The sequence below is a fragment of the Hyla sarda genome, chromosome 8, assembly GCF_029499605.1.
Source record: "Hyla sarda isolate aHylSar1 chromosome 8, aHylSar1.hap1, whole genome shotgun sequence".
NCBI lineage: Eukaryota > Metazoa > Chordata > Amphibia > Anura > Hylidae > Hyla > Hyla sarda.
The window spans coordinates 51,279,028-51,306,666 of NC_079196.1; the positions used below are offsets into that span (position 1 = coordinate 51,279,028).

General features: G+C 44.1%; 1 protein-coding gene across 1 annotated transcript; it reads left to right on the plus strand.

Moving 5' to 3' along the window:
- The first annotated feature begins 119 nt into the window (after positions 1-119).
- Positions 120-27,639, plus strand: PPIG (peptidylprolyl isomerase G). The gene is made up of 13 exons (XM_056534557.1): positions 120-300; positions 10,947-11,015; positions 13,109-13,183; positions 16,488-16,595; positions 16,680-16,724; positions 16,844-16,931; positions 18,225-18,254; positions 18,339-18,484; positions 19,837-20,029; positions 21,431-21,589; positions 23,227-23,296; positions 24,425-24,561; positions 26,432-27,639. The coding sequence occupies exons 2-13, from the start codon at positions 10,955-10,957 to the stop codon at positions 27,570-27,572; spliced, it is 2,253 nt and encodes a 750-aa protein (XP_056390532.1). The 5' UTR covers positions 120-300; positions 10,947-10,954; the 3' UTR covers positions 27,573-27,639.

Below are 27,639 nucleotides of genomic sequence, written 5' to 3' on the forward strand. Positions count from 1 at the left end.
GATGAACTTGGTTCGTCTTTTCAGTTCTCTTTACGGCGCAGCTTGGTCACGTGACCTCTGTCGGGGCGGCCATCTTCCCAGCAGATTGCTGCAGTAAAGTGGAGGGAACGATTGGCTCGGTGTTCGCTTGCTGATGTCTGTGTGGTGTCCGCGCTCAGTGGTGAGGAGGGAGGCGGATCCGGCCCGTATGGTTCGCTACTAGTTGGGCTCCCGCACGCCTCTGCCTTCGCTTCCGTCAGTCCTTTACCTGCAGGGGGGAAATACGAGCTGACCCTCGGCTTCCACGGTGACCGCCCCCCGGTAAGTGCACACATCGCTTCCTGCGGCCGCCTTCACATCCGTAAAGTTGTATCTACAGATCAGTCCATTACTAAAGATCTATAGCTACAAATCCCAGCATGCACCTCGGCTCCTGATCCCCAGTGCAGCGTATGATGATACTTTACCATTTTTATTCATTGCTGTAGAACTACAAATCCCAGCATGCACCTGGGATCCTGATCAGCCACAGTGTACTTTACCCACAGCCTTTCATTCATTGGAGTAAAACTACAAATCCCAGCATGCACTTGAACCTGATCAGCCACAGTGTTTGTGTATTCTGATACTTTATCCAGAGCCTTTCATTCATTTCAGTAGAACTACAAGTCCCAGTATGCTCCTGAGCCTGGTCAGCCACAGTGTTGGTGTATGCAGATACTTTACCCACAGCCTTTTAATTTGTTGCAGTAGAACTACAAGTCCCAGCACGCTCCTAAGCCCAATCAGCCCTAGTGTCCTTTACCCAGGGCCATTCATTGGAGTAAAACTACAAATCCCAGCATTAGGGATGTAAGAAAAAATCAATTCACTTGATTATCACGACTTTTCATTTGGCGCTTCTGTAATCTAAATATTTTTGAATCAGTCCTTTTAGGGATGTGGAATTTGTATATCCAGACACCTGTGACAAGCAGTTCCGGGCGCCGGGCAGGTGATTTTTTCCGGCTCGTGCAAGCAGGGCCGGACCTGACAAGCGCGGCGGCGCTCTTGGTGTATGGAGCGGCTCCGACTCGTGCCCGCTCCGTACTCTGCGGCCCCCGGCTGATTTCAGTAGCCATGGGCCGCTGATGCATCACCGCCCCTAATATCCAGCATTCAGTAGCCGGGGGCCGCCGCTAATAGCCTGCATGCAGCAATTGCCGCGGCTGGCTATTAACCCTTTAGATCGCCGCTGTCACAGCTGACAGCGTCGTCTAAAGGGATCTGTGAATGCTCCCTGGTGGGCTAGTGGGGTGGATCGACCCCCCCCCCCCCTGTGGAGGTAGCCGGAGGGCTTACCTCTGCTTCCTGCTGTCCCGTGGCTCTGTCATTCATAGATCCTGGCTGGACGAGGCTCTATCAATGGATCACAGATCAATGGAGTTCAATAGAACTCTATTCATCTGTCTGAGGAATCTAATGATTCCTCCTAAAAGTCTAATAAAGTGTATAAAAAAAAAATATATAGATATAGATATATATGTTTTTAATAGAAGTGTAAAAGACATTGTTTTTGAGACAGAATCGGGATATATCGCGATATATCATATCGTCATACATCTATCGCGACACATATCATATCGCCAAATTCTTTCTGATTCACACCCTTACCCAGCATGCTTCAGAACCTAATCAGCTATGGTTTTTGTGTGTTCTGGTACAACTAAGAGCCTTTCATTCATGTCAGTAGAACTAAAAGTCCCAGCATTCTCCTGAACCTTATCATCCACAGTGTTCGCGTATGCTGATGCTTTTCCCACAGATTTATTTTATTTATTTTTTTAATTGTTGCAATTGTACTCAAAATGCACCTGGGCTTCTGAGGCTGATCAGCCACAGTGTTCTTAAAGTGTACCTGTCGTCATCAAAAACGTTTTATATAATGGAGATAATGCCATTATATATATGTATTTGTAATACAGTCATGGAAGTATTTCTCACAGGAAAGGATTGCAGTAACACATGTTTTGCTATAGACATGTTTATTCCCTTTGTGTGTATTGGATCCAAACCAAAAAAGGGAGGGAAAAAAGCTAATTGGACATAATGTCACCAAACTCCAAAAATGGTCTGGACAAAATTATTAGCACCCTTAACCTAATAATGGTTGCCCACCCTTTGGGAAAAATAACTGAAATCAGTCGCTTCCTATAACCATCAATAAGCTTCTTACACCTCTCAGCCGGAATGTTGGACCACTCTTCCTTTCTGCTCCAGGTCTCTCTTTTTGGAAGGCGCCTTTTTTAAGATCTCTCCACAGGTGTTCGATGGGATTTAGATCTGGACTCATTGCTGCCACTTCAGAACTCTGCAGCGCTTTGTTGCCATACATTTCTAGGAGCTTTTTGACGTTTGTTTGGGGTCATTGTCCTGCTGGAAGAACCAAGATCTCAGACACAAACCCAGCCCTCTGACACTGGGCTGTACAGTGCGACCCAAAATCCATTGGTAATCCTCAGATTTCATGATGCCTTGTACACATTCAAGGCACCCAGTGCCAGAGGCAGCAAAACAGGTAATTATAAAACCGCGGATGGGGGAGGCAATGGGGCCTGGGGGGTGCGACGCGGCGTGGTGGGGCGGTAGGGGGCGGGGAGCGGTGTGGCGGTGATAGGTCTCAGGACCCCCGGACAGGCAGGGGGAGAGAAGCGGGAGGCGCCGGCGGCCTATGGCACCGTAAAAGCCACTGCAGTTCATTGATTTAAAGTGCTCGCTTTAAATCAATGATCTGCAGCGGTGTCACGGGGGGATAAACAGCCGATAACTTATATCGGAATATCGGTATAAGTTATCGGCTATCGGCCCTAACGTCCACCGATTATCGGTATCGGCCCTAAAAAAAAAACGATATCGGTCGATCACTATTATCCACCATCCAGATTATCCTGCGTTGACAGTAGGGATGTAAGAAAAAATCGATAATCACGATTTTTCATTTGCCGATACAGAATCGATTCAAAATATTTTTGAATCGATTCTTTTAGGGATGTGGAATTTTTAATAAAACGCACTTTATCTTACCTGCCAACGAGCCCCCGGAGCTCCGGTACAGGTGTTCGGTCCCCGGGCTGTATTCTTCTTCTTACTTCTTGTTAGTCCGGCACGTCACATGGAGCTTCAGCCTATCACTGGCCGCAGCGATGTCCCGCCTCCGCTGGTGATAGGCTGAAGCTCCATGTGACGTGCCGGACTAACAGGAAGTAAGAAGAATACAGCCCGGGGACCGAACACCTGTACCGGAGCTCCGGGGGCTCGTTGGCAGGTAAGATAAAGTGCGTTTTATTTTATTTTGCAGCCCGGACGGGATAACATGAGAAAAGTGAGCACCGGAGTACTAGATCGCCGCTGTCAAAGCTGACAGCGGCGTCTATTGGGATCTATGAATGCTCCCAGGTGGGCGATATATCGCGATGTATCGTCACCTAGACGGTATCGCGATATATCGGGATATATCGAATCGCCACACTGGTATCGCGATTCGAATCGAATCGCCAAATTCTTGGCGATTCACACCCCTAGTTGACACATTTCATCAATTTTTCTCTTCCGTCCACGCCCAGGGAGATTAGCTACAGTGCCATGGGTTGCAAACTTCTTGATAATGTTGCGCACTGTGGACAAAGGCAAATCTAGATCTCTGGAGATGGACTTGTAACCTTGAGATTGTTGATATTTTTCCACAATTTTGGTTCTCAAGTCCTCAGACAGTTCTCTTCTCCACTTTCTGTTGTCCATGCTTAGTGTGGCACACACAGACACACAATGCAAACACTAAGTGAACTTCTCTCCTTTTTATCTGCTTTCAGGTGTGATTTTTATATTGCCAACACCTGTTACCTGCCCCAGGTGAGTTTATAGGAGCATCACATACTTGAAACAATCTTATTTTTCCACAATTTTAAAAGGGTGCCAATAATTTTGTCCAGACCATTTTTGGAGTTTGGTGACATTACGTCCAATTTGCTTTTCCTCCTTTTTTGGTTTAGTTCCAATACACACACAGGGAATAAACATGTGTATAGCAAAACTTGTGTTACTGCAATCCTTTTCTGTGAGAAATACATCATTTTCTAGAAAAATTTAAGGGGTGCCAACATTTACGGCCATGACTGTATACATTGGTCCGTGCAGCTATTGCCTGTGTGTCTATATGAGGAGACCAAATACAGAAAGTGTGGGTGGACAAGCAGGGCTCTGTGCACTTGAGGCTCTATGACTTGCTATGGGCTCACATAGCAGGATGATTGACAAGCCAGGAGTCTGTGATAAGGATGACCATTATGATTTTGATTACTAATCAATATATACCATATATTAAAAAGAGAGAGAGATATGCTAATATGCTGCAGAAAAACGTTATTTTCCTTATGAGACATTTCAGCTTGCTAACTTGCTGACCAAGAAGATGAAGACCTTGGAACGAGGCCAAAAGAAGCAAGATAAGAGGCTGAAAGTTGGAAGACAAAATATTTGAAGTATAGACTGTGTAGAAGGGTGGATATATATCCAGAAATTTCCGGTAGAAGAGTGAGAGGGCAGCATAAGTGACCTATGGCTAAGAAAGAAATGAATGCTTTACTCAAATGAACGCAGTACTCAAATAACCAATCAAAATATAACCTGATGATTTTGACGTGATAACTAACCTCCCCTTTTTTGTCAAATGTAAAAAACTAATGTACTAACGTATAATAAACAGAACTCCTTGGGACAGCTCCTTAGCCAGTATGCTGAGAAGGAGATATATATATATCAACATTTTGTCTGGTGTTTATTCCTTGTGTCGCTGTCACTCGCATTTTAAGGCCTAACCAGCAGCCATCCTTGACACCTGCACAGAGCCCTGCTTGTCCTGTCCTCACTTCCTGTATTTGGACTTCTCATAGGGACACACAGGCAATAGCTGCAGGGACAGCATTTTTCACCCACAAATATTCACATTTTAACTAATGTATATTATAAATATCTATATGATATCCAAATTTTTGTTGATGACAGGTACATTTTAACCCAGAGGCTTTCATTCATTGGAGAACTAAAAGTCCCAGCATGCTCCTGAACATCCACACTGTACTTTACCCAGAGCCTTTTATTCATTAAAGTAGAACTGCATGCCCCAGAATGCACTTGGGGGGCCTGAGCCTGATCAGATGCAGTGTTAGGCTCCTTTCACACAATATGTTGCTCTGTTTTAACGGCGTCCGCCATTAACCCCTCAGGTGCCGGGATCAATACAGATCCCGGCATCTGCGGCAGTTCGCGATTTAAATGAACGATCGGATCGCCCGCAGCGCTGCTGCGGGGATCCGATCATTCATAACGCCGCGCGGAGGTCCCCTCACCTTCCTCCTTCCGGCTCCCGGCGTCTCCTGCTCTGGTCTGTGATCGAGCAGACCAGAGCAGAAGATGACCGATAACACTGATCTGTTCTATGTCCTATACATAGAACAGATCAGTATTAGCAATCATGGTATTGCTATGAATAGTCCCCTATGGGGACTCTTCAAGTGTAAAAAAAAAAATTAAAAAAATGTAAAAGTAAAAAAAAAAGTGAAAAATCCCCTCCCCCAATAAAAAAGTAAAACGTCTGTTTTTTCCTATTTTACCCCCAAAAAGCGTAAAAAAAACATTTTTTATAGACATATTTGGTATCGCCGCGTGCGTAAATGTCCGAACTATTAAAATAAAATGTTAATGATCCCGTACGGTGAACGGCGTGAACGAAAAATAAAAAAAAAATTCCAAAATTCCTACTTTTTTAATACATTTTATTTAAAAAAAATTATAAAAAATGTATTAAGTTTTTTATATGCAAATGTGGTATCAAAAAAAAAAGTACAGATCATGGCGCAAAAAATGAGCCCCCATACCGCCACTTATACGGAAAAATAAAAAAGTTAGAGGTCATCAAAATAAAGGGATTATAAACGTACTAATTTGGTTAAAAAGTTTGTGATTTTTTTTAAGCGCAACAATAATATAAAAGTATGTAATAATGGGTATCATTTTAATTGTATTGACCCTCAGAATAAAGAACACGTCATTTTTACCATAAATTGTACGGCGTGAAAACAAAACATTCCAAAATTAGCAAAATTGCGTTTTTCGTTTTAATTTCCCCACAAAAATAGTGTTTTTTGGTTGCGCCATACATTTTATGATATAATGAGTGATGTCATTACAAAGGACAACTGGTCGCGCAAAAAACAAGCCCTCATACTAGTCTGTGGATGAAAATATAAAAGAGTTATGATTTTTAGAAGGCGAGGAGGAAAAAATGAAAACGTAAAAATTTAATTGTCTGAGTCCTTAAGGCCAAAATGGGCTGAGTCCTTAAGGGGTTAAAGACCCGTTACAATGTCCCGTTAAGAAAACCATTAAAAACGTCCGTTACAAAATCCCATTCAGGTCTATGGGAATTTGTCATTTGCCGTTATCACTCGTTATGACTAACGGACGTTATTTGTGACGGGAGAAAAAACGTCACGTGCACTAATTTTTCTCCCGTCACAAATAACGTCCATTATACATAACGGGTGATAACGAATAATGAAAAAAATCCCATAGACTTGAATGAGAATGTGTAAAGGCCGTTTTTAAGGGTTTTCTTAACGGGACATTGTAACGGTTGTCTTTAATACAGAGCAACATATAGTGTGAAAGGAGCCTTAGTATATTTTTTGCACAGCCTTTCATTCATTACGGAAGAACTAGCAGTCCCAGCATGCAGTGGCATCTGTAGGTCCTGAGCAGTGCCAGCTTTCAAAGCATGCTGGGAGTTATGGATTTACAGTAGCTGGACAGCCCCAGGAGGGAGACTAAAAGGCCAAGCGATTCCGGATCTCCAGGGGCAGACGGCTGTACATGGCAATGATAGGACAGATGTCAGATTGGCCCACTACATCCCTGCTGTCAGTTCCTAGTGCCAACACCAGGGGGACTCGAGCTGTTGCAAAACTACAACTCCCAGCATGCCCGGACAGCCGCAGGTAAAACTTTGACAGCCGCAAACTTTCTAGGCATGCTGAGAGTTGTAGTAATGCAACAGCTGGAGGGTCACAGGTTGGGGATCTTTGCTCCTCAACCTGTGACCCTCCAGCTGTTGCAGTACTACAACTCTCAGCATGCCTAGAAAGTTTGCGGCTGTCAAAGCACACTGGGAGTGGTACTTCTGCAAGGCTGGGGATCCCTGTGTTAGAGTAATGACTGCCATAGTTAGTGGCCTGTATTCTGCGCAAGGTTGCAAAAGGGGAATTAGATTTTGCTCATAAAGCCATGATAGAGAATTTTTTGTTTTTTTACCGTGATGAGAATGTTTTCATTGAAGTCAGTGGGAGATGATTGATTTATTATTTTTTTTTATTTATTATTATTTTTTTTTTATTATTGCTCAAATTTCATATCCAGACTAGTGTGACCTATATCAGTGTAAACATGCCCTTTAAGGACACGTACGCAGATTTGATGCACAGGATTTTCTGCTGCAGATCTTAATGTAAACTAAATGACTGAGCACAGCTTCTAATCTGCAGTTACAAATCCTGCGCATCAAATCTGCGCAGGATCCTGTATGTATGAACGTAGCCTAAAAGTGGCCCTCCAGATATGTAGAATATAGATCTGTCTACATTTATTGTTTTTTGTTTCTAAATAGCAGCACAGGACTGCTGTCTGCTGTAATGTGGTTCTACCGTTGCGGCACCTATCCAAAGGATCTCTGCCGCGGCACCCAAGTCATCCGGAACTCTGCTCCATGCTGGATGACTGTCGATCACAGCCGCCACGCCTCCTCTATTCATGTCTATGGGAGGAGGCATGACAGCTGTGTACTAGCCAATCACTGGTCACAGCAGAGTCCTGTGTTGGCCAGTGATTGGCTAAGCTGCGGGGGACCAGCCATCAGTAAGTATAGGTGTTTTTTCACCACAGCTTGATATTAGTTTGTGCAACATGCCTGATATCATCTTTTAAAGGCATACTTTGGATAGGGGATAACATGTCTGGGGAAGTACTCCTTTTAAAGGAGTACTCCGGCGCTAAACATCTTATCACCTATCTGAAGGATAAAGGATAAGATGTTAGATTGCGGGAATCCCGCCGCTGGGGACCCCCGTGATCTCTTCTGCAGTACCCCCTGTTTTTCAGCTGCACAGAGAGAGGATTGCTTTGTGGCTGACGGGAGGTGCAGGGGACGGAGTATGATGACGTCACGGCTCCGCGTGATGTCACGAGGGGCGGAGCCATGCAGTAGAGATCGCGGGGGGTCCCAGCGGCGGGATTCCTGTGATCTAACATCTTATCCCCCTATCCTTTTGATAGGGGATAAATTTAGCGCCAGAGTACCCCTTTAAGGCTATGTTCACACTGACATCTTAAAGCGCAGCGGTCATGAACTCCGGGCTATATAACCTACACACCGCCTTTCTACTGTGTGCAGATGGTGTGTATAGCACCGTTTTTACCTTATTTCTGACGGCTTTTATCACCCCAAAAAATGCTTTTGATCACAGCCACACAGTCGGATAGGTGTGGCGCGAGGTACGCTATGCCCCACCGCCGCCACCACGTCCACCTCCCATAGGTCAGTGCTGGGACCGCTGTGTGATTGACACAGTTCCCAGCACACGTGCCGCTCAACCCAGCTAACGTGTGAGCCAGAAACATTTTTATTCAGATATTCACCTTTTATAATTTATGTACTGTACTCTGTGCTGCTATCCTCTTGCTGCTTCTTTCTTCACCCCTGCAAACGTACGCAGGACCGTCCCCGTTACTAGAGGCAGAGAGGCGGGAGTGAGGAGGCAGAGAGGCGGGAGTGAGGAGGCAGGCGGCGGGAGTGAGGAGGCAGAGAGGCGAGAGTGAGGAGGCAGGCGGCGGGAGTGAGGAGGCAGGCGGCGGGAGTGAGGAGGCAGGCGGCGGGAGTGAGGAGGCAGGCGGCGGGAGTGAGCGCTTGCCTGGATACCATACGCCGCGACGCACATGCACTGGGACCTGTCAATCATACAGCGGTCCCAGTGCTGACGTACAGGGGTGGGCGTGGTGGCTCGCTCCACACCTGTCTGACTGTGTGTGGCTGCGACCAAAAGCATTTTTTGGGGTGATAACAGCCGGCAGAAATGCGGTAAAATCGTTGCTGTACACCATCTGCATACAGTACAAAGGCGGTGTGTAGGTTATATAGCCTGGAGTTCATGACAGTTGCACTTAAATGGTTCCCATGTATATAGATCAGTATGACTGATCTGAACAGTGACAGATCCTGTTGATTTTAAAAGGTTCTTTTGGGGTTTCCTCATGTTTAGGGCAACATGAGGGAAAACCTACACTGAATAAAGTGTGTGCTAAATATACAATATTCCTGCAGAGCTTTAACATGCTTATTGGTATGAAAGACTTAAAGTGTACCTGTCATTTAAAAAAACTAAACTAGGGATCGACCGATATGGATTTTTATTTATTTTTTTGTAGGGCCGATACCGATAATCTGTGACCTTTTTAGGCCGATAGCCGATAACTTGTACTGGAATATCGGTATAAGTTATTGGCTATTGCCCCACAGAAGCTGCTGCAGATCAATGATTTAAAGCGGGCACTTTAAATCAATGAACTGCAGCGGCTTTTGCGGGGCCAGAGACCGCCACCGCCACCCGCTTCTCTCCCCCTGCCTGTCCTGGGGTCCTCCCTAGTCCAACCACTGCCGCCGCTGCCCCATTGCCTCCCCCATCCCCAGTTTTATAGTTACCTGTTCCCGTGGTCCACGCTTCTTCTGGCTCCGGCGGCATCCTGAGCTGTCATTGTGCGCACTGACAGTGATGTTGTGTTGAGGACATCACTCATCATTGCGCAGCGCAGCGTGCAGGACGCTGCAGGACATAACAGGAGCCAGAAGTAGCGTGGACCCCGGGCCCTGGGAACAGGTAATTATAAAACCGGGGATGGGGGAGGCAATGCGGCAGCGGCGGTGGTGCCGGTGGTAGATAATCGGTCGATCCCTACAAAAAACTTTAGACATGTCCGTGCTCAGGCCCCCATCAGTCATGAGATCTCCCTGGCTGTGTAAATTGCTGTGCATGGCTGTGAGCTTTCTACGTCCTGCAGCTCAGTTAAAAGTCTATAGCAGTGGACCTCCAGATGTTGCAAAACTACAACTCTGGCATGCTGGTACTTTTAGTTTTGCAACATCTGGAGGTCCACAGATTGGAGACCACTGGTCTATAGGCTTATAATGGGGCCTTAGGATGGAGACCACTGTGACCCATGAAGTGTCAGTCAGTCAATAATGTCTAAGGCTGCATTCACACCACATTTTTGCAATCAGGTTTTTGATGAGAAATGGATTCCTCAAAACCTGACTAAACTGCATCACAATGTCTGTAGAAATTTTAACCCGTATGTGGTTTGAAAAATGATGCCTGGTTGCTTCCGTTTAAAAAAAAAAAAGTGTAAATTTTTAACTTTTCATTGCATTCGGTGTGCACTGCGCATGTGCAAACTCAAAAACCGTATTGTGCAAACCGGATGGAACCGTGCGCACATATGGTTCTCTACAGTTCTCATTGACTCCCATGTTAAAGGAACCTTATACGCTTTCAATACGGTTTTTCACCCGGACAAAAAAAATCGTGGTAGGCTACAGTTTTGGGTACGGGAACAAAATGGACAAAACCGTACAAGACTCAAAGTCCACAGCCGGATGCATTGTTTGTCATACGGTTTTCAATGGAGATTCAATGCATACGGTTTACAGTACGGTTCCTTACGGTTTTCAAATTGGAAACGTATACAGGAACTGTATTGCAAAAAACGTGGCGTGAACACAGCCTTAGTGTGACGGAGCAGAGAGGGTCTGCTGGAAATGGGTAAAATGTTACTGTTATTGGATGTAATGTCCTCTCATACATAGTCTATCTTTTTTTTTTTTCCAGTGGAAATCATGGGGGTCAAAGTGCAGCGTCCTCGTTGTTTTTTTGACATAACTATCAACAATGTACCAGGTAAGTCAGGGTTAAATTACAGTTATGCCAACATACACTGTGGCCTCATTTACTTTTGCAAACCCGACATGTTTTGTTGGATTGTGCGCCAGAAATTCTGTCTGCGCCAGAATAGAAAAAACCCGACTAACTCTCCATTTTGCGAAGAAAACCCTAAGGGGCGTGGTTGCTTACAAAAGGGGGCGTGGTCTCTGAAAAGGGGGCGTGGTCCCAACATTTTCACAAAAACCCAACATATTTAGTAAGGTTTACACATAAAAATGTGGTGGATTTGAACTGAGGAAAACCAGACAGATCAGAGCATGTGTTTAAAAAAAAAAAAAAGGAAAATGTAGGGAAACCTTAGTAAATACCGTGGAAAATAAATTGTAAGGAATTAAAACCCACAAAGAAACCTACACAACACTCTTAGTAAATGAGGGCCTGTATGTAGGATGGGGGACACTACTCTTTTATTGGCCAAGACCTTAGATGTTCCTTTATGGTAAGTCCTCCGTAATGGATTTATTGCAGATAATTTACACAGAAATCTGCTAAAATCTGCACTAAATCCAGCAGGCTTTAGGACAGCGGACATTTAGCCAGCGGAGTTTCACTTGCAGCAGGCACCACCAAAATCATTGGAGATAGGACTGCGCGGGTGACTGCGCTAACTCGTAGACAGCAATGCAGTCTGGTGGAATTCTACCCAAAGAATCAAAATGTTAAATTTTTTTTAGGCAGTTGCCCATTCTGCTGGCTGAATTCCACTGAAAACAATGGGACTCTGCTGGAAGTGGAAATCCGCAGCAGAATTGGCCGCAGTGAGGACGAGCCCTTACCCTGAGGATTCAGACAGCTGGTTACATAAAATAAAAATCTGTGTTTATATTCCCCTTACCAATCCCCTGTGGTTCCTATGCTGATGCTTACATGGTCTCTGTTCACCAGTGATGTAATGTCGACACCTGTGACTGGGGCAGGTACTGTAGCCAACATATACATGATTGGTGGAGTCCATTAAAGGAAAACTGTCAGCTTGCTCCCCCGGCACTAACCAGCTGTACTGGTTGATAGTGCGGGGGATGCTGATCAGTTTGATGCTTACCGTGCCCCGATCCGCCCGGCCGAAATCTTTGTTTTTCCGTATATGCTATTCAGGTGCTAACTGGCACAGGTGGCGTAACTGGCACTCGAACGTTGCCGTCGTCCGCAGCGCCGCCCAGTTCATCAATATTCCTCCCTCTGCCTCTCCCTGTTCTCCCCGCTCTGTAATGAAGAGGGAGAGGCGGAGGGAGGGGAGAAGATTGATTGATTGAGCTGGGCGGCGCTGCGGTCGGTCGATGGCCAATGGCATCAGAGTGCCAGTAACTCCGCCTGTGCCCGTTAGCACCTAATTAGCATATATGGAAAAACAAAGATTTCGGCCGAACGGCGGGACTGATCAGCGTCCCTCGCACTACCAGCCAGTACCACTGTTAGTGCGGGGGGAGCAAGCTGACAGTTTTCATTTAAAGAGGTTGTGTGCTGCCCTGACTTTCAGAGCTCCGCTCACAGCGTCCGGAAGTTCATTACTCCGAACGCTGTGTGCGGGCTTCTGTGTTCGCGGCCGCCGGGTGTGACGTCACGCACGCCCCCTCAACAAAAGTCTATGGGAAGGGGGCACGTCACGCCTGGCGGCCGCGAACACAGAAGCCCGCACACAGCGTTCGGAGTAATGAACTTCCGGACGCTGTGAGCGGAGCTCCGAAAGTCAGGGCAACGCACAACCCCCTTTAAATGAAGACCAGCGGAGGACCACTGAATGGAGGGGGCGTGGTGTGACACCACAAACACTGAAGCTCCAAGCTTCCGTGTTCCAGACTACGCCACTGGCGGACATCATATCCCCTATCCTTTGGACAGGGGATAAGATGGTTTCTCACCGGAGTACCCCTTTAAAAAAACAAACCCTCCCCTGAGAATACTTAAGATTCTGTCTGTTACCTGTTTTAATGCTGTGAGTGAGTGACTGTCCGCCTCTTAGTTCTTACAACCATTAGGGAATTGACAAACTATCGGTATATAGTATATAGTCACTTCTTGTTTCTTACTTGCGTGTTCTTTTCTTGCAGCTGGAAGAGTTGTCTTTGAACTGTTTACAGATGTTTGTCCCAAAACTTGTGAGAATTTCCGCTGCCTCTGCACAGGTCGGTGGACACATCATTGTGTATGTCAGTGTAAGAATAGATGTTTAGTCAGAACGTTCCAGATGCCTACATTGAATCCCCTGCAAGTTGTATAAAAATGTTGGCACTGCTGTGACCCCAAGGTTTCCTCTCAGGAGTTCTGATGATATTATAATTCAACAATACTTACAAGTCATTTGAGAATCTCCCTGAACATTGCTGTGGCCAAGGCCACCGACACCTTTGACATTTTTTTGTTCTTGCATTGTGCCTATTATTGAGCAAAAAAATTTTGTTTTTTGGTTGTTGTTTTACATTTTGCTTCTCTTCTACAGCCTTCTTGTGTCTCCTCTATCGTGAACATTCTCATAAGCGACCTGCCTGCTCAGTCCTCCAGCCCCCTCCCCCCCCTTCTTACTGAATAAACTTTTAAGCTGATTTATGACCAGAGTAAAGTTAATGTTTGTTCTGGTCACAGATCATCTTAGAGAATTGTTCGGGGCAGAAGAGACAAAGGCTGGAAACAGACCCATCCTGTTCTGACAGGACTTCACTGTGCATGAGGCAGCAGTCTATGAAAACAGGGAGGCCTTAGAAGAAAGACAAAAGACACGCTCTTTTGTTTTTGCGGGTTTTCCGCTGCGTATTTGAAAGGGGGCGGGCTCTACTCGGCTGTCCGCAGCAGATTTTCCACTGAGGAATTTACGCTGCAGAAAATCCACCGCAAGCCCCATTGAAGTCAGTAGGGACTGCGGCGGATTTTCTGCTGTGTAAATTCCGCTGCGGACAATCTGCTATGGACATCCGAGAAGAGCCCACCCCTTTCAAATACGCAGCAGAAAACCCGCAAAAACAAGAGCGTGTGAACGCACCCTAAGGAAGCATTTTCACAAAGACCTATAAAGAGTTTTTTTTTTTTTTTTAAATTAATCATTTTTAATCTAATGCATCTAAATAACAGAGGATGGTAAATGCCCCAAAACATAACATAACAACCTCAACTAAACACACATTTGTTGTGTAGTGCCATGGCAATCCTCACCCCACTACAATCATATTTTAAAGGGGTACTCCTCGGCTCAGCGCTTGGAACAAAATGTTCCGAATGCTTAGAGCCAGCGCCGGGAGCTCGTGACATCATACGGCTGTCAGGTCCCCTCCCATAGACTTGTATGGAGGGTGTGGGGCGTGACATTATGAGGGGCGGGGCTATGACGTCACGAGCTCCCGGCGCCGGCTCTAAGCATTCAGAACATTTTGTTCCAAATGCTGAGGAGCGGAGTACCCCTTGAAGTTATCTTGAGATGACCTAGTGAACCACGAAGATCTTCATTACACCAAATGGTGTTACAAAAAATAAGTGTTTTTTTTTTTTTTTTTTGTTTTTTTTTTTAGAAATGATCTTTGGAAACATGGATAACCCCTTTAGTGTCCCAGTTGTTCACAAAGGACAAATGCACAGCCTTTCTGCACCAAAAGCCACACCAAATTGTGCCGATTCTGAATGTTGTATAAAAAGTTTAGTAAAAATGTTTTTTATACAAAAATCAATGTATTTAAAATCCACAGTTGCAATTTCTGACATTCCTATTGAAGTTAGTGCTAAAAATCCTTTTAAATTTGGAATGCAGCGTGTGGAGGATATTTCTCCAGATTCCCTCCTCATTGTTACTACTGTAACACCCTGCATACTTTCCAGCTTGTATGAACATACCCAAAGTCTTTAAAGGGGGACTCCACTGGAAAACTTTTTCTTTTAAATCAACTGGTGCCAGAAAGGTAAACAGATTTGCAAATTACTTTTATTAAAAAATCCCAATCCTTCCAGTACTTATCAGCTGCTGTATACTACAGAGGAAGTTATTTTCTTTATTTCCTTTCTGTCTGACCACAGTGCTCTCTGCTGACACCTCTGTCCATCTCAGGAAATGTCCAGAGCAAAAGAGGTCTGCTATGGGGATTTGCTCCTGGACAGTTCCTGACATGGACAGAGGTGTCAGCAGAGAGCACTGTGGTCAGACAGAAAGGAAATTCAAAAAGAAAAGAACTTCCTGTGTATTATACAGCAGCTGATAAGAACTGGAAGGATTAGGATTTTTTAATAGAAGTAACTTCTGTTTAACTTTCTGGCACCAGTTGATCTGAAAGAAAAATGTTTTCCAGTGGAGTACCCCTTTAAGCTAAGGTCTTGGTGGTCGGTAATTTTATGCCAAAGGTTCTTTAACCTGCATAGGCTGCTCTGCACCTGGATGGTTTCCTTATCTCTAATCTCGTGTGTATGTTCCAGCATCACGTCCAAACGGCTAAAGATATTAACTTGAAACTTATATGTCAACAACAAACATAGGATAGGTGATTTAACCCTTACTCACCCCCATTTGCCAGGGTCGGGTTTTTGTTTTAAGTCCCATACAAGTCTATGGGAAATATATGTTACTGCATAACTTCCAAACAGCTGGAGATATTTCGATAATACTTGGTCACATGTTACTTATATGTCCACTTAAAATATAGGATAGTTAATTTTAACCCTTAACTACCCCATTTGTGAGGGTCGGGTTTTTGTTACATTTCCCAATGAATTGCATGGGACTTTTATGTTCTCACATAACTTCCGTACGGCTGGAGTTATTTCAATACCTGGTACACATATTACTTATATGTCAAATAAAAATATATGATAGTTAAATTAACACTTACCTACACCCTTATATAAAAGATGGGTTTTTGTTTCAAGTCCCATGCGAGTATATGAGACTTCCAGTACCTTACTCCACAAGCTCCTCTCTGCATCTCCTGTTGAATGTGTCAATCCGGCTTGCAAGCCACACCCCATCTCACAAAGACTCTGTTTAAGTCCCACTCCTTTTATTCTCTACCCCTTTTGTACATAGGTCTGGCTTGCAAATCACGCCCAGTCCCACAAAGCCACGTCCCCTTCTATTATTAGCTTACAGTATCTTCATCACAAATCAGTCCCACCTGATAGGACATGGGGACGGGACATTGGGACTGGATAGGGGGTCGGGATATGGGGTTGGGATATAAGGACAATATGAGGACCGGATATGAAGTCAAAAGCTTCCTCCTTTGTTGATTTTCCTCCCCAACAAGGATGAGGAAGGGAAAACCAGGCAACACCGGGTACTCAGCTAGTGTGTGTGTGTGTGTGTGTGTGTATATATGTATGTATGTATGTATGTATATGTGTGTGTGTGTGTGTATATATATATATATATATATATATATATATATATATATATATATATGTAATCATCTGACATTTCATTTTTACATTCATGTCTTCCATTATTTCTCTTCTTAGGTGAAAAGGGCATCGGGAAAACCACCCAGAAGCCGCTGCATTACAAAAACTGCTTGTTTCATAGAGTGGTGAAAGATTTTATGATCCAAGGAGGGGATTTTAGTGAAGGTAGCCCCTATTTTTCTTTTCTTTCTCTCGCTCTCTGTTGAGTTAGTCCAAGTTTGTGTTGATGACCTCTCATTATACTTTTAGGAAATGGAAGAGGCGGAGAGTCTATATACGGAGGGTTTTTTGAAGGTATGTAAACCATTATACTTGTCTCTTGCCTCAAGTTGATGAAATACATAAAGCTACATTATTCTCACGTATCCATGGTTACAGACTACAAACCAACTGTCTGTCTGTCTTATCTCCAGATGAAAACTTTTCGGTTCAGCACAATAAGGAATTTTTACTGTCCATGGCCAATAGAGGCAAAGACACCAACGGATCGCAATTTTTCATGTGAGTAGTTATGAGGATATCCCCAGTCCATATGTCGTATTAGGGCATAGAGCTGTGGTGTCCAACCTGCAGCCCTCAAACTGTTGAAAAACTACAACTCCCAGCATGCACGGACAGCCAACGTCTGTCTGGGCATTCTGTGAGTTGTAGTTTTGCTAAAGCTCGAGGGCCTCAGTTTGGACACACTCAGCATAAGGTGACTTGTCTGCAGGTAATCTTGTACTTATCTTTTTTACCTTATATTTTTCTGCCCTTTTATACCTTATACTTTTTGCTTCTTTTCTCTCTTCTCTCCCCCAGGGTGCCTCCAGCTGTTGCAAAACTGCCGAAGGCTGTCCGGGCATGCTGGGAGTTGTAGTTTTGCAATAGCTGGAGGCACCCTGGTTGGGAAACACTGGTCTATGTAGAGGACAGGAGCTTCTTTAGGGTCCTGTACAGTACACGCAATGTCCTAAAAAAGTAACCTGGTGTCCAAAGGAGCAGCTAACCCTGGCACAGGTAACGAGCAGTACAGAACTTGTAATACCTCCCTGTACTGTAGGGGGCACTACCAGACACCAGTCAGTGCATGCACTTCAGTAGTACAGGTGTATTACCAGTGAATGCCCATTCTGGTTGGTCGGTTCTTCCGGCCATTGACAAGTCCGGCCATTGGACTGTCCGTACATTGTATGTTGAGTCTGATATCAAGTTACAATGTCCAGAAAAGACCATTGTATGTTGAATCTATCGTATGTTGAGGCCATTGTAAGTTGAGGGATCACTGTACTGTAGCTGCTTCAGCGATATTTTAGTTTATTAAATTTTTTTTAATGACCTTATCATTCTTTCTGAATTTCATTTCTCTTTTCTGTAAAATTGTTGATAAATGTATTAAAATAAACAAACGTATATATATGTGTGTGTGTGTGTGTGTGTGTATATATATATATATATATATATATATATATATATATATATATATATATATATATAATATATGTGTGTGTAAATAAATAGAAAAGTGACCTGTCTGTTTAGCCGGAGCAAAAGATCCTAACAAAGGGTGTTTCCCTCACGGCAGCCATGTACAACACGGTCCCCCTCTTGTTTTCAGCAGAGAATTATGGAATACCAGATCACTCCTGTAGGGGGCGATGCGGCATGTGCAGCTCGGCCTTTGTGCTTGGCAAATATTATGTGAAGAATCACCAGTTATAATACACATTGATTGTATTTCTATAGTTAACTGTGTATTTTATTTTTTCCTTCTCGTGCCATGTCTTATGCTTCCATTTATGTGAACCCCTGCAGTACGACAAAGCAGACGCCTCATTTGGATGGGTGAGTATTGCTTTCTGGGTTGACTTTGCAGGACGTTATCTGGTATGCCTGGTGATTGAGCACCACCTGCTTTTGTCTTTATAGGCTTCATGTTGTTTTTGGACAACTAATATCCGGACAGGAAGTAGTAAGGGAGATTGAAAATCAGAAAACGGATGCTTCCAGTAAACCATCCACCGAAGTCAGGATACAGAATTGTGGAGAGCTTGTCCATGTACAGAAGTCAAAATGTGAGCTTTTATGTTGTGGAGCCGTAACGCAGCGCCCATAATAATATTTGTGCCGCAACGTGCAGGTTTTCATAGGAATCGAACAGAGACTAAAACAATATGTTCCATTGGATATCCTTTTACTTAACCCTTGGAGGACACTGTGACCTTTTACTTGGCGAACAACGTAGGGTTCCACGATCACCACATCCCAAAAATTACAGCACCTTTAATTGTTTGGTTTACAGATGAGAGAGAGAAAAAAAAAAATAGGACTGTTAAGTTTACTTGACCCGGTACCAAACCACTGGTGCTATACTGACCAAGTGTTGCAATGTAATAGCAGTATACAGCTCGAGGACCCTATCCGCATACCCTAGGGTGCAGATAATTAATGGAAGAGACAAAAGGGAGCGTAACAAGGTTTACAGATAGGAAACAGGTGGGAAACAGTTATTCAGGTGGTGGATGATGTCAAAAAGGAAGTGGTTGCAATGCAATCACTATTGGCAATGTTTTTCTTTCTGAAGAGACTGCAGCTGAACAGTCTATCATGGGCTTTTTTTTGTACAAAATACATACTTAAAGGGGTGTTCCAGGGAACTGAACCCATAGCCCATCCGTTCCCTTTCATCAACCTATTTAGTTGTCTAACTATTAATCATTGGCTATATAGAGCAGTTCCCTCTTTCACTTGTCACTTACATGCAGGGAGCGAGGAAAATATGTCATCTAGCCATCCACTGTGTGTCTGTCCAAGTCCCTTTCTGAAAGCAGCCCCCACCCTCCTGAGACACACAGACCACATGGTTTTTTAAGTCATGCTTCCTTTAGTTCTGAGAGTTGGGAGGTGTGGGCAGCCTCAGCCAATCAGACACTGAATTTCCCTGCTTGCAGAGCAGGAGGGTGGGGGCTACTCTCAGAGAGCGAGCTGGCCGGTAGTGAGGGCAGAGCTGCAGTGATTCCTGAGACTTGTAGTATCATGCTGCAGGGGGAGGGAAGGATGGCAAAGAATATCAAGCAGTTGGCAAAGAAAACAGGCCACAGGAGCAATGCATATTATAGGCAGAAGCAATTACAGAGAACATATCTAGGTAGTGTGTTGGTTTCTAGAGCTTTTTCTTATATATACTTCTGGAGCACCCCTTTTTAATCACAACCTCTTTCCGTATGTTCCCTATCCATTTTTGACTGTAGTAGTAGCCACTGGAAGCTTTCACTGGAGTTGCTGTACACTACCACATTCACATCTACTAGCAGAATGACATTGGGTTCTCCTTTCTTTGTCCAAATAGGGTGAAAGTGTAATTATGGATCTGTAGATCCTACAATAATAGTTTGCCTAAAATATTGTAATCTTCTCATTTCATTAGCTAAGAAAGAGAAGAAAAGACACAAATCCTCATCATCCAGCGACACTGATGGCTCAAGCGATTCCGACTCCTCTTCCGAGTCCTCTTCTGACTCTGATGAAGAGGAAAAATCCAAGAAGAAAAAGAAGAAACATAAGAAAAATTCAAAGAAACAGAAAAAGGAGAAAAAGAAGCGTAAGAAGAGTAAGAAAAGGTGAATTAATTTCAGACTCCTTTTTCTTTTACGGTCTTCAGGGTCCAGATCAAAACCTAAAGAACAAAATACCTGCTTAGACCCCCAACAGATGGTATAAAGGGGATTCTGTGTCCCACATAGATTATTTTTTTTTCCAATTAAAAAAAAAGGGGTTTATTAAAGAACAAAAATACAATATACATACAAGGTATGCAATAAAATGACCAAGTAGGTAAGGGTCCAACGGCCAGGGGAGGCCAATAGGGACAAAAACATAATAACCTGAATGAAACCGCACATAAGGAAAACAAAGCACATGTATTGAAGGAATAAAGAAGGCAATGGGAGTGATGGGAAGGGCAACAGAGCAAGTAGAACGGATATCGTAGGGTGTCCAGAGCTACGGATAAGAGATCCAGATAGAAAAGAAGTATGAGAGAAAGGGCAGGGAGCTTGTCCATATCAGTCCCACATTGATTTTACAACCGAGCCAGAAGGGAGTAGAAGCAAGGGAATGTCCAAAGGAAAAACTGAAGACACCCATACACATTAGAGAACAGTAGGACAAACTTCAGCAGGACCTGCCTACTGTCTAATGTATGGGGGCCTCCCACCTCTGCCCAAGAGACCACCCGCTTCTCTCCCCCTGCCTGTCCTGGGGTCCTCCTAAGTCCTACCACCGCTGCTGCACCCCCCCCCCCCCCCCCCACCTATCCTCTGTCTAGAGACCGCCACCTGCCGGTCCTTAGTCCAACCACCGCCGCTGCCCCATTGCCTTCCCCATCCCCGGTTTTATAATTACCTGTTCCCGGGGTCCGCGCTACTTCTGGCTCCGGCGGCGTCCTGAGCAGTCACTGTGTGCACTGACGGTGACGCCGCGTTGAGGATGTCACTCGTCATTGCGCAGCGCACAGCGTAACGCAGTCCTGAGACCAGATACAAGTGCGTTATAACCCTGTGAGGTTCACATGGCAGCTCTGTCCAACTTATTCTCTGTTTCCCAAACAGGGTGGCTCCAGCTGTTGCAAAACTACAACTCCCAGCATGCCTGGACAGCCAAAGGCTGTCCCGGCATGCTGGGAGTTGTAGTTTCGCAACAGCTGGAGGCGCCCTATTTGAGAAACACTGGTCTATGTTAGAGTCAGGTTGGAGTGTCAGCCTGGGTGTGAGCTGCGTACTTCACCTGGCTGGAACTCACGATTACAGTAGGTTTGGGACCTGGTGCGATCTAAACTTTTGACATGTCTGGACAATGTCAAATGTTTTTGTAAATGACAGTGACACGAATTGTTCTCGACTAAACTCTATTTACATATAGACACACATGAGGATTTGATGGACTCATTTCCTATGTATTGGTGGTTAACTTTATTTATTTATTTTTATATAATATTCCTTTTTTTTTATTTTTTTTGCAAGTTCTGAGAGTGAAAATGAAGATCAAGAACTTCAAGTGACATCCACCGTCCGTCCAGAAGAGATCCCCACTGTGCCAGAAAACAAATTTTTGATGAGGAAGAGCCCTCAAAGAGCCGAGGAACAGGAGAGCAGAGGAAACAGAGAACGTGAGCGGGAAAGGTGAATGTTGTTAAAAATTTGTGTTGTGCAAAAGTATATACCTGTGTACATTCCAGAAATATATTATACAAGACACTAGATAAAAATTAAGAAATTTACCATTCCTTTTGAGTTTGGGATACCATAAGACATGTCCATATGCAATTTACTGTTTGTTTATACAATGCATTAAGAAAGTGTTATGACCAAAATTGTACAGACTAAAAAGTACCGATCACGGCGCCAAAAGAAAGCAATTTTAAGCATACTTAAAAAATATTTTCCTAAAAAATATATATATTAGAGATGAGCGAACTTACAGTAAATTCGATTCGTCACAAACTTCTCGGCTCGGCAGTTGATGAATTATCCTGCGTAAATTAGTTCAGCTTTCTGGTGCTCCGGTGGGCTGGAAAAGGTGGATACATTCCTAGAAAAGAGTCTCCTAGGACTGTATCCACCTTTTCCAGCCCACAGGAGCACCTGAAGGCTGAACTAATTTACGCAGGATAAGTCATCAACTGCCGAGCCGAGAAGTTGGTGACGAATTGAATTTACTGTAAATTCGCTCATCTCTAATAAATATATATATATATATATATATATATAAAATTATAATTTTTTAAAGTAAAATAGAAAATACTAATATATATATATATATATATATATATATATATATATATATATATATATATAGTATAATAAAAAATTTCTCTTCAACTCAACTTGTAATTTTCACCGTAAAATGCACTCCCCAAATAGTCTTTTTTATTTATTTATTTTTATTTTTTTTCTATTTCAACCCCGAATCGGTCTCCCTGTCCCAGCCGCTGAAAACCACCCCTACAGCATAATGCTGCCACCATCATTCTTCACTGTAATAATGTAATGGTATTGGCCAGGTGATGTACAGTGCCTGGTTTTCTCCAGACAAGGAACTTTAAAAGTGAGACCAAAAAGTTAAAGGGGTACTCAGCCCCTAGACGTCTTATCCCCATCCAAAAGATAGGGGATAAAATGTCTGATCGCAGGGGTCCCGCGATCTCTGTGCGGCACCCGGCATTTGTTTACAGTAGAACGCTGTGTGCAGGCAGCAGGCCCCTCATGATGTCACGCCGTGGCCCCTCAATGAATGTCTATGGCCATAGTCTTGCCTTGAGGGGAGGTGGTGTGACGTCATGAGGGGCGTGGCCGTGACATCACTTCCCCACCGCCCGCCCCAAGTGTTTGGCACAAAATGTTCTGGTGCAGCAGAGTGCCCCTTTAAATCTTTATCACACCAGAGTGTCTTGTTGGACTTTCATTTGACTTCCCCCATTAATATCAATGCTTTAGTTGCTTGCATGTTTAGTGTCATAGGTAGGACACCTCTGCAGTGCCCAATTCTTGCTTATCCCCAATAATCCAGGTAAAAAATGCTGGTGCTGAGCTTTATTTGTTTGTGGGGAGAAATCATCCAGCTGTCTATGCAACCTATCCGATCTACTCTGCCTGTGTCCAACAACTTACATGAGATGCTTATAGAGGGACAGGAAAAATCACAAACTGGTATTTCGGGGGTAGTAATGTGAATGAGACCTGGCTCCAAAATACCTATTTGAATATTACTATTTCTTAAAATATTTTATGATATTTTTTTTTTTTTTTTTTGTTACCAGTTCTTCACTTTATCAGAGGAGACTCTTAGTAACCAGGTCTGGAAGGAAGATCAAGGGGAGAGGCCCCAGAGTAAGTTTTTATTTCTCTTAAGTTGTTACTGAGATTTCTTCTCAAAAGGGTCGTTCATATTAATCTCCACATATACTCCATATACCAGTGGTCTTCAACCTGCGGACCTCCAGATGTTGCAAAACTACAACTCCCAGCATGCCCGGACAGCCGTTGGCTGTCCGGGCATGCTGGGAGTTGTAGTTTTGCAACATCTGGAGGTCCGCAGGTTGAAGACCACTGCCATATACACTGATGAAACGGGGAATTAAAGGCAGGTAAAAGCAAATAGCAGAGAAACCGGAAGAGGCAGCGCACTAATCTAAACAGCTACAATCATCTAAACATCGTAGACGCAAAAAAAAAATAGCGCAGAAGAGAAGAAAGCAAGGCAGGACGAAGGAAAACAAAGGGTGGGAGAGGAAGCAGGGAAAAGCCAATTGATCATGTATTTGGCATAAAATCCTGTTTAAAAAAAAATAAAAATAAAATTTTAAGGAATAATGCTAAGGTTACTATTTACGTTTTTATACCCACTGCTCCATCCGTTTTCTAGATATGTCTTGACTTGGGCTCCTTTCACACTATATTATTGTTCCGTTTAGGAACTTCCATCAGAAGTTCCATCACTATATCGGGGAAAACCCCTGACAGCCGTGACTAAATCGCATTGCAGCCTATGGGGTTTTGTAACTGGCCGTTTGCACCCGTATATGCCCGTAATTCATTACGGACGTTATATAGTGACGGGACATCGTGGCAGAAAATTACTGCCTGCAGTAATTTTTCCGCCACGATGTCCCGTCACTGTATAACGTCCGTAATGAATTACCGGCATATACGGGTGCAAACGGGCAGTTACAAAACCCCATAGGCTGCAATGCGATTTAGTCACGGCTGTCAGGGGTTTTCCCCGATATAGTGATGGAACTTCTGATGGAAGTTCCTAAACGGAACAATAATATAGTGTGAAAGGAGCCCAAGTCAAGACATATCTAGAAAACGGATGTAACGGCCGGTTTTCCCCGATATAGTGACGGAACTTCTGACGGAAGTTCCTAAACGGAACAATAATATAGTGTGAAAGGAGCCTTATTTCAGTAGAGTACTTCACTTTCTTGGCTAACACCTTTTTGCTTTCATTTTTAGCGCTACCGTACACCCTCAAGGTCCAGGTCTAGAGACCGCTTTAGGAGAAGTGAGACTCCCCCACACTGGAGACAGGAAATGCAAAGAACCCAGAGAATGAGATATTCCAGCGGAGAACGTTGGATCAAGGGCGATAAGTATGTTGTTTTGATTTAAAATAAATAAATCACACTGGGGTCATGTAGGTCTGGTGATCCAGCATAGTTACCATCCAGCGTGCAAGCGCCAGATCATAAAATGTTGCTTGCATAATAAACCAAGAGGAAAACTAATCAGAGCATTGCTAATGATAAAATCCAAATCACACAAAAATAGTATATTGTACAACGATTAATATTTGGGGAACAATAAATTGATCCTAAAAAAAACAAATGTGCGAGACAGACTATAAAGTAGAGTAAGCCCAATAATAGTATTAAGGTGAAGAGAAGGGTGAAATAGTTATATCCATATAAAACCTTGCAATAATGGTATAGGAGAGTCAGGGTTACTCCCACCCTCACCACTACCATAAGTGGTCTCAGCTATGATGTGCTCCAACTACTATAAATCATGCAAACAATGTGGCAAAATATCCACTCGCCCATCATGGAAGATCTGCCACCGCAAGCCCCGACGTACGTTTCATCTGCCCTGGAGGCCCTTGAGAAAGTCAAGCAGGTGAAATGTGCATTTGTCTGATCACTTTTCCAAGTTCTATTAAGGCTATGCTACTTAAACTTTACTGATTCACAGTGACTGCTTATCACTCAGAAATCTGCCTTATCTGTTGGCCCATGGATTCTTGTACCACACTTGCTGTAAACTAGTCTATCAATGAGAAATATTGTTTTCCTATTCAAGGCCTGTCCCATGGTTGTGGATCATTGAGGACATGTATCATAACACTTCTACCAAAAACCACTGTTGTTGGTGTAAAAACAGATCACCTCAGTGTCTGTATGCAAAGCGGTAGTATGTATAGGAGCTGACCCTACACTTGGCATCATCTGTGGCAGAGCCCATACTTATATACTCGAGTTTGTCAGCACGATTTTTCGTTCTGAAAACGCCCCCCTCGGCTTATACTCGAGTAAACAAAAAACATTCATCTGGAGGTCCTCCCCAGTTGGAAAGGAAGGGTGAGCTGGTCGGGCCGTCCATCTTCAGCCATCTATGCTGCAGGGACCGTCCGGTGGGAAGGGTTAGTTATTCTGGGCTGTCCATCTTCACCGGGAGGCCCTCTTCTCCGCTCCGGGCTGTCCCCGAACTAGTGAGGTTGCGTTGACGACGACGCGCAGGGACGTCCGTGCGCAGCAGACGTCCGTGACATCCCTGCGCATGAATGTCCCTGCGCCGTGGCGTCAATGCATCGTCACTAGTTCGGGGCCGGCCCAGAGCGGAGAAGATGGCCTCCCAGTGAAAATGGACAGCCCGGAATAACTAACCCTTCCCACCGGACGGTCCCTGCAGCATAGATGGCCCAGACAAGCTCACCCTTCCTTCCCACAGAGGGGAGGTGAGTAGAAAACAAAAGGGGGGGTCTGGATGATGACGAAGGCCTCATTGGTCTTCAACCTGTGGACCTCCAGATGTTTCAAAACTACAACTCCCAGCATGCCCGGACAGCCGATGGCTGACCGGGCATGCTAGGAGTTGTAGTTTTGAAACATCTGGAGGTCCGCAGGTTGAAGACCACTGAGATGGGATTGACAGGCGGTGATGATGAAGGGGGTGTCTGGATGACGACATGGGGGGGGGGGGGGAGATGATGTATTTCCCTAGGCTTACAGTCGAGTCAGTAACTTTTCCTAGGTATTTGGGCTGAAATTAGGGGCCTCAGCATATATTCGGAATGGCTTATACTCGAGTATATATGGTATGTTCAACAGGGCAAGAATTTTATGTTGAGCTGCGGAAATCGTTTTTGTTACTAGAGCTATATACTAGTACTTTTCAGATATTTTTATTGGAATATCAATATGTCTCAGGAAGTATATCTTATATACATCTATATTGTTTTTACAGGAGTGAATTAAATGAGAAAGAAAGTCCGAAAAGCCCCATAAGAGGAAGAGAGAGAAAACAGTCTGACCAAAAGGAGGGTTCAGTGAGTCCACACAAAAGAAGTGATCATAGGAAGAGAAGTAAAGACCGCAAACCAAGCAGCAAGGATCGGGAGTCTAAAGATGCAGAACATGAAGAAAAGCGGAACACAACTCGGAGTAGAAAAAGAACAACTTCAGAAAGGAGGAGTGAAAGCAAAGAGAATGTAAGAAACAACAGAGATGATAAGCAAAGCAAACGGGATGACAGGAGCAGATCAAGGAGTAAGGAAAGGGGACACGAGAAGAGAAAAGAGAAAGAAAAGCACTCAAATAATAAATCAAAAGACAGAGAGAGAAGCAGGAGCAAGGAAAGATTGAGGCATGGTACATCAAAGAATGAAAAAGGACGAAGTAAAAGTAAGGAAAGGGGTAGAAGCAAAGAGAGAGCTAAAAGCAAGGAACAAGAGAAAAGCAAAGAGAGGCACGATAAAGCTAAGAGCAAGGAGCGCGAATCAGAGAAAACAAAGCCTAGATCTAGTAGTAAAACGAAGGAGCGGAGCAAAAGCCGAGAGAATAGCAGAAGAGCTCGATCCAGAAGTAGAGACCATGAAAAGACCAGGGGTCAAGACCATGCAAGAAGCAAGGAAAAGGAAACAAAGCGAAGAGGTCGATCCAGATCAAGAGACCAAAAGGGATCTCCAGAGAGGACAAGAAATAAAAGAAGCAAAAGTAGAGGAGGCTCCAAATCTTCAGATAGAGAGGTCAGTCAGAGCAAAAGCAAAGACTCCTCCAGAAGGGAAGAAAGCAGCTCCCATAAAAAGACCACCGAGAGGGAAAGCCATAAAAAGAGGCCGTCTCGCAGCAGTAGTCCGGACAGTAAGAAGGCCCGGAGGTCCAGTAGGAATCACGTGAGCCCGGACTCCAATACGGTACATAGTACTTATAAAGAAGATCGCTCATCCCACCGAGGGAGTCGAGACAAAGAGAAAAGAAGGTCGTCAGATGACAAGGAAACGAGCAGAAAGTCACGTAGTCGAGAAAGGGATTCATCTCGCACAAAAGAAGCAAAACTAGATAACCCATCAAGTCCTAAGAATATTGATAGCAAGAATGAGAAGTGACCTATAAATACTACCTACATCTAAAGGACATTCAGCTTTCTGTTTGTGGTTTTTTTTTTTCTTTTTT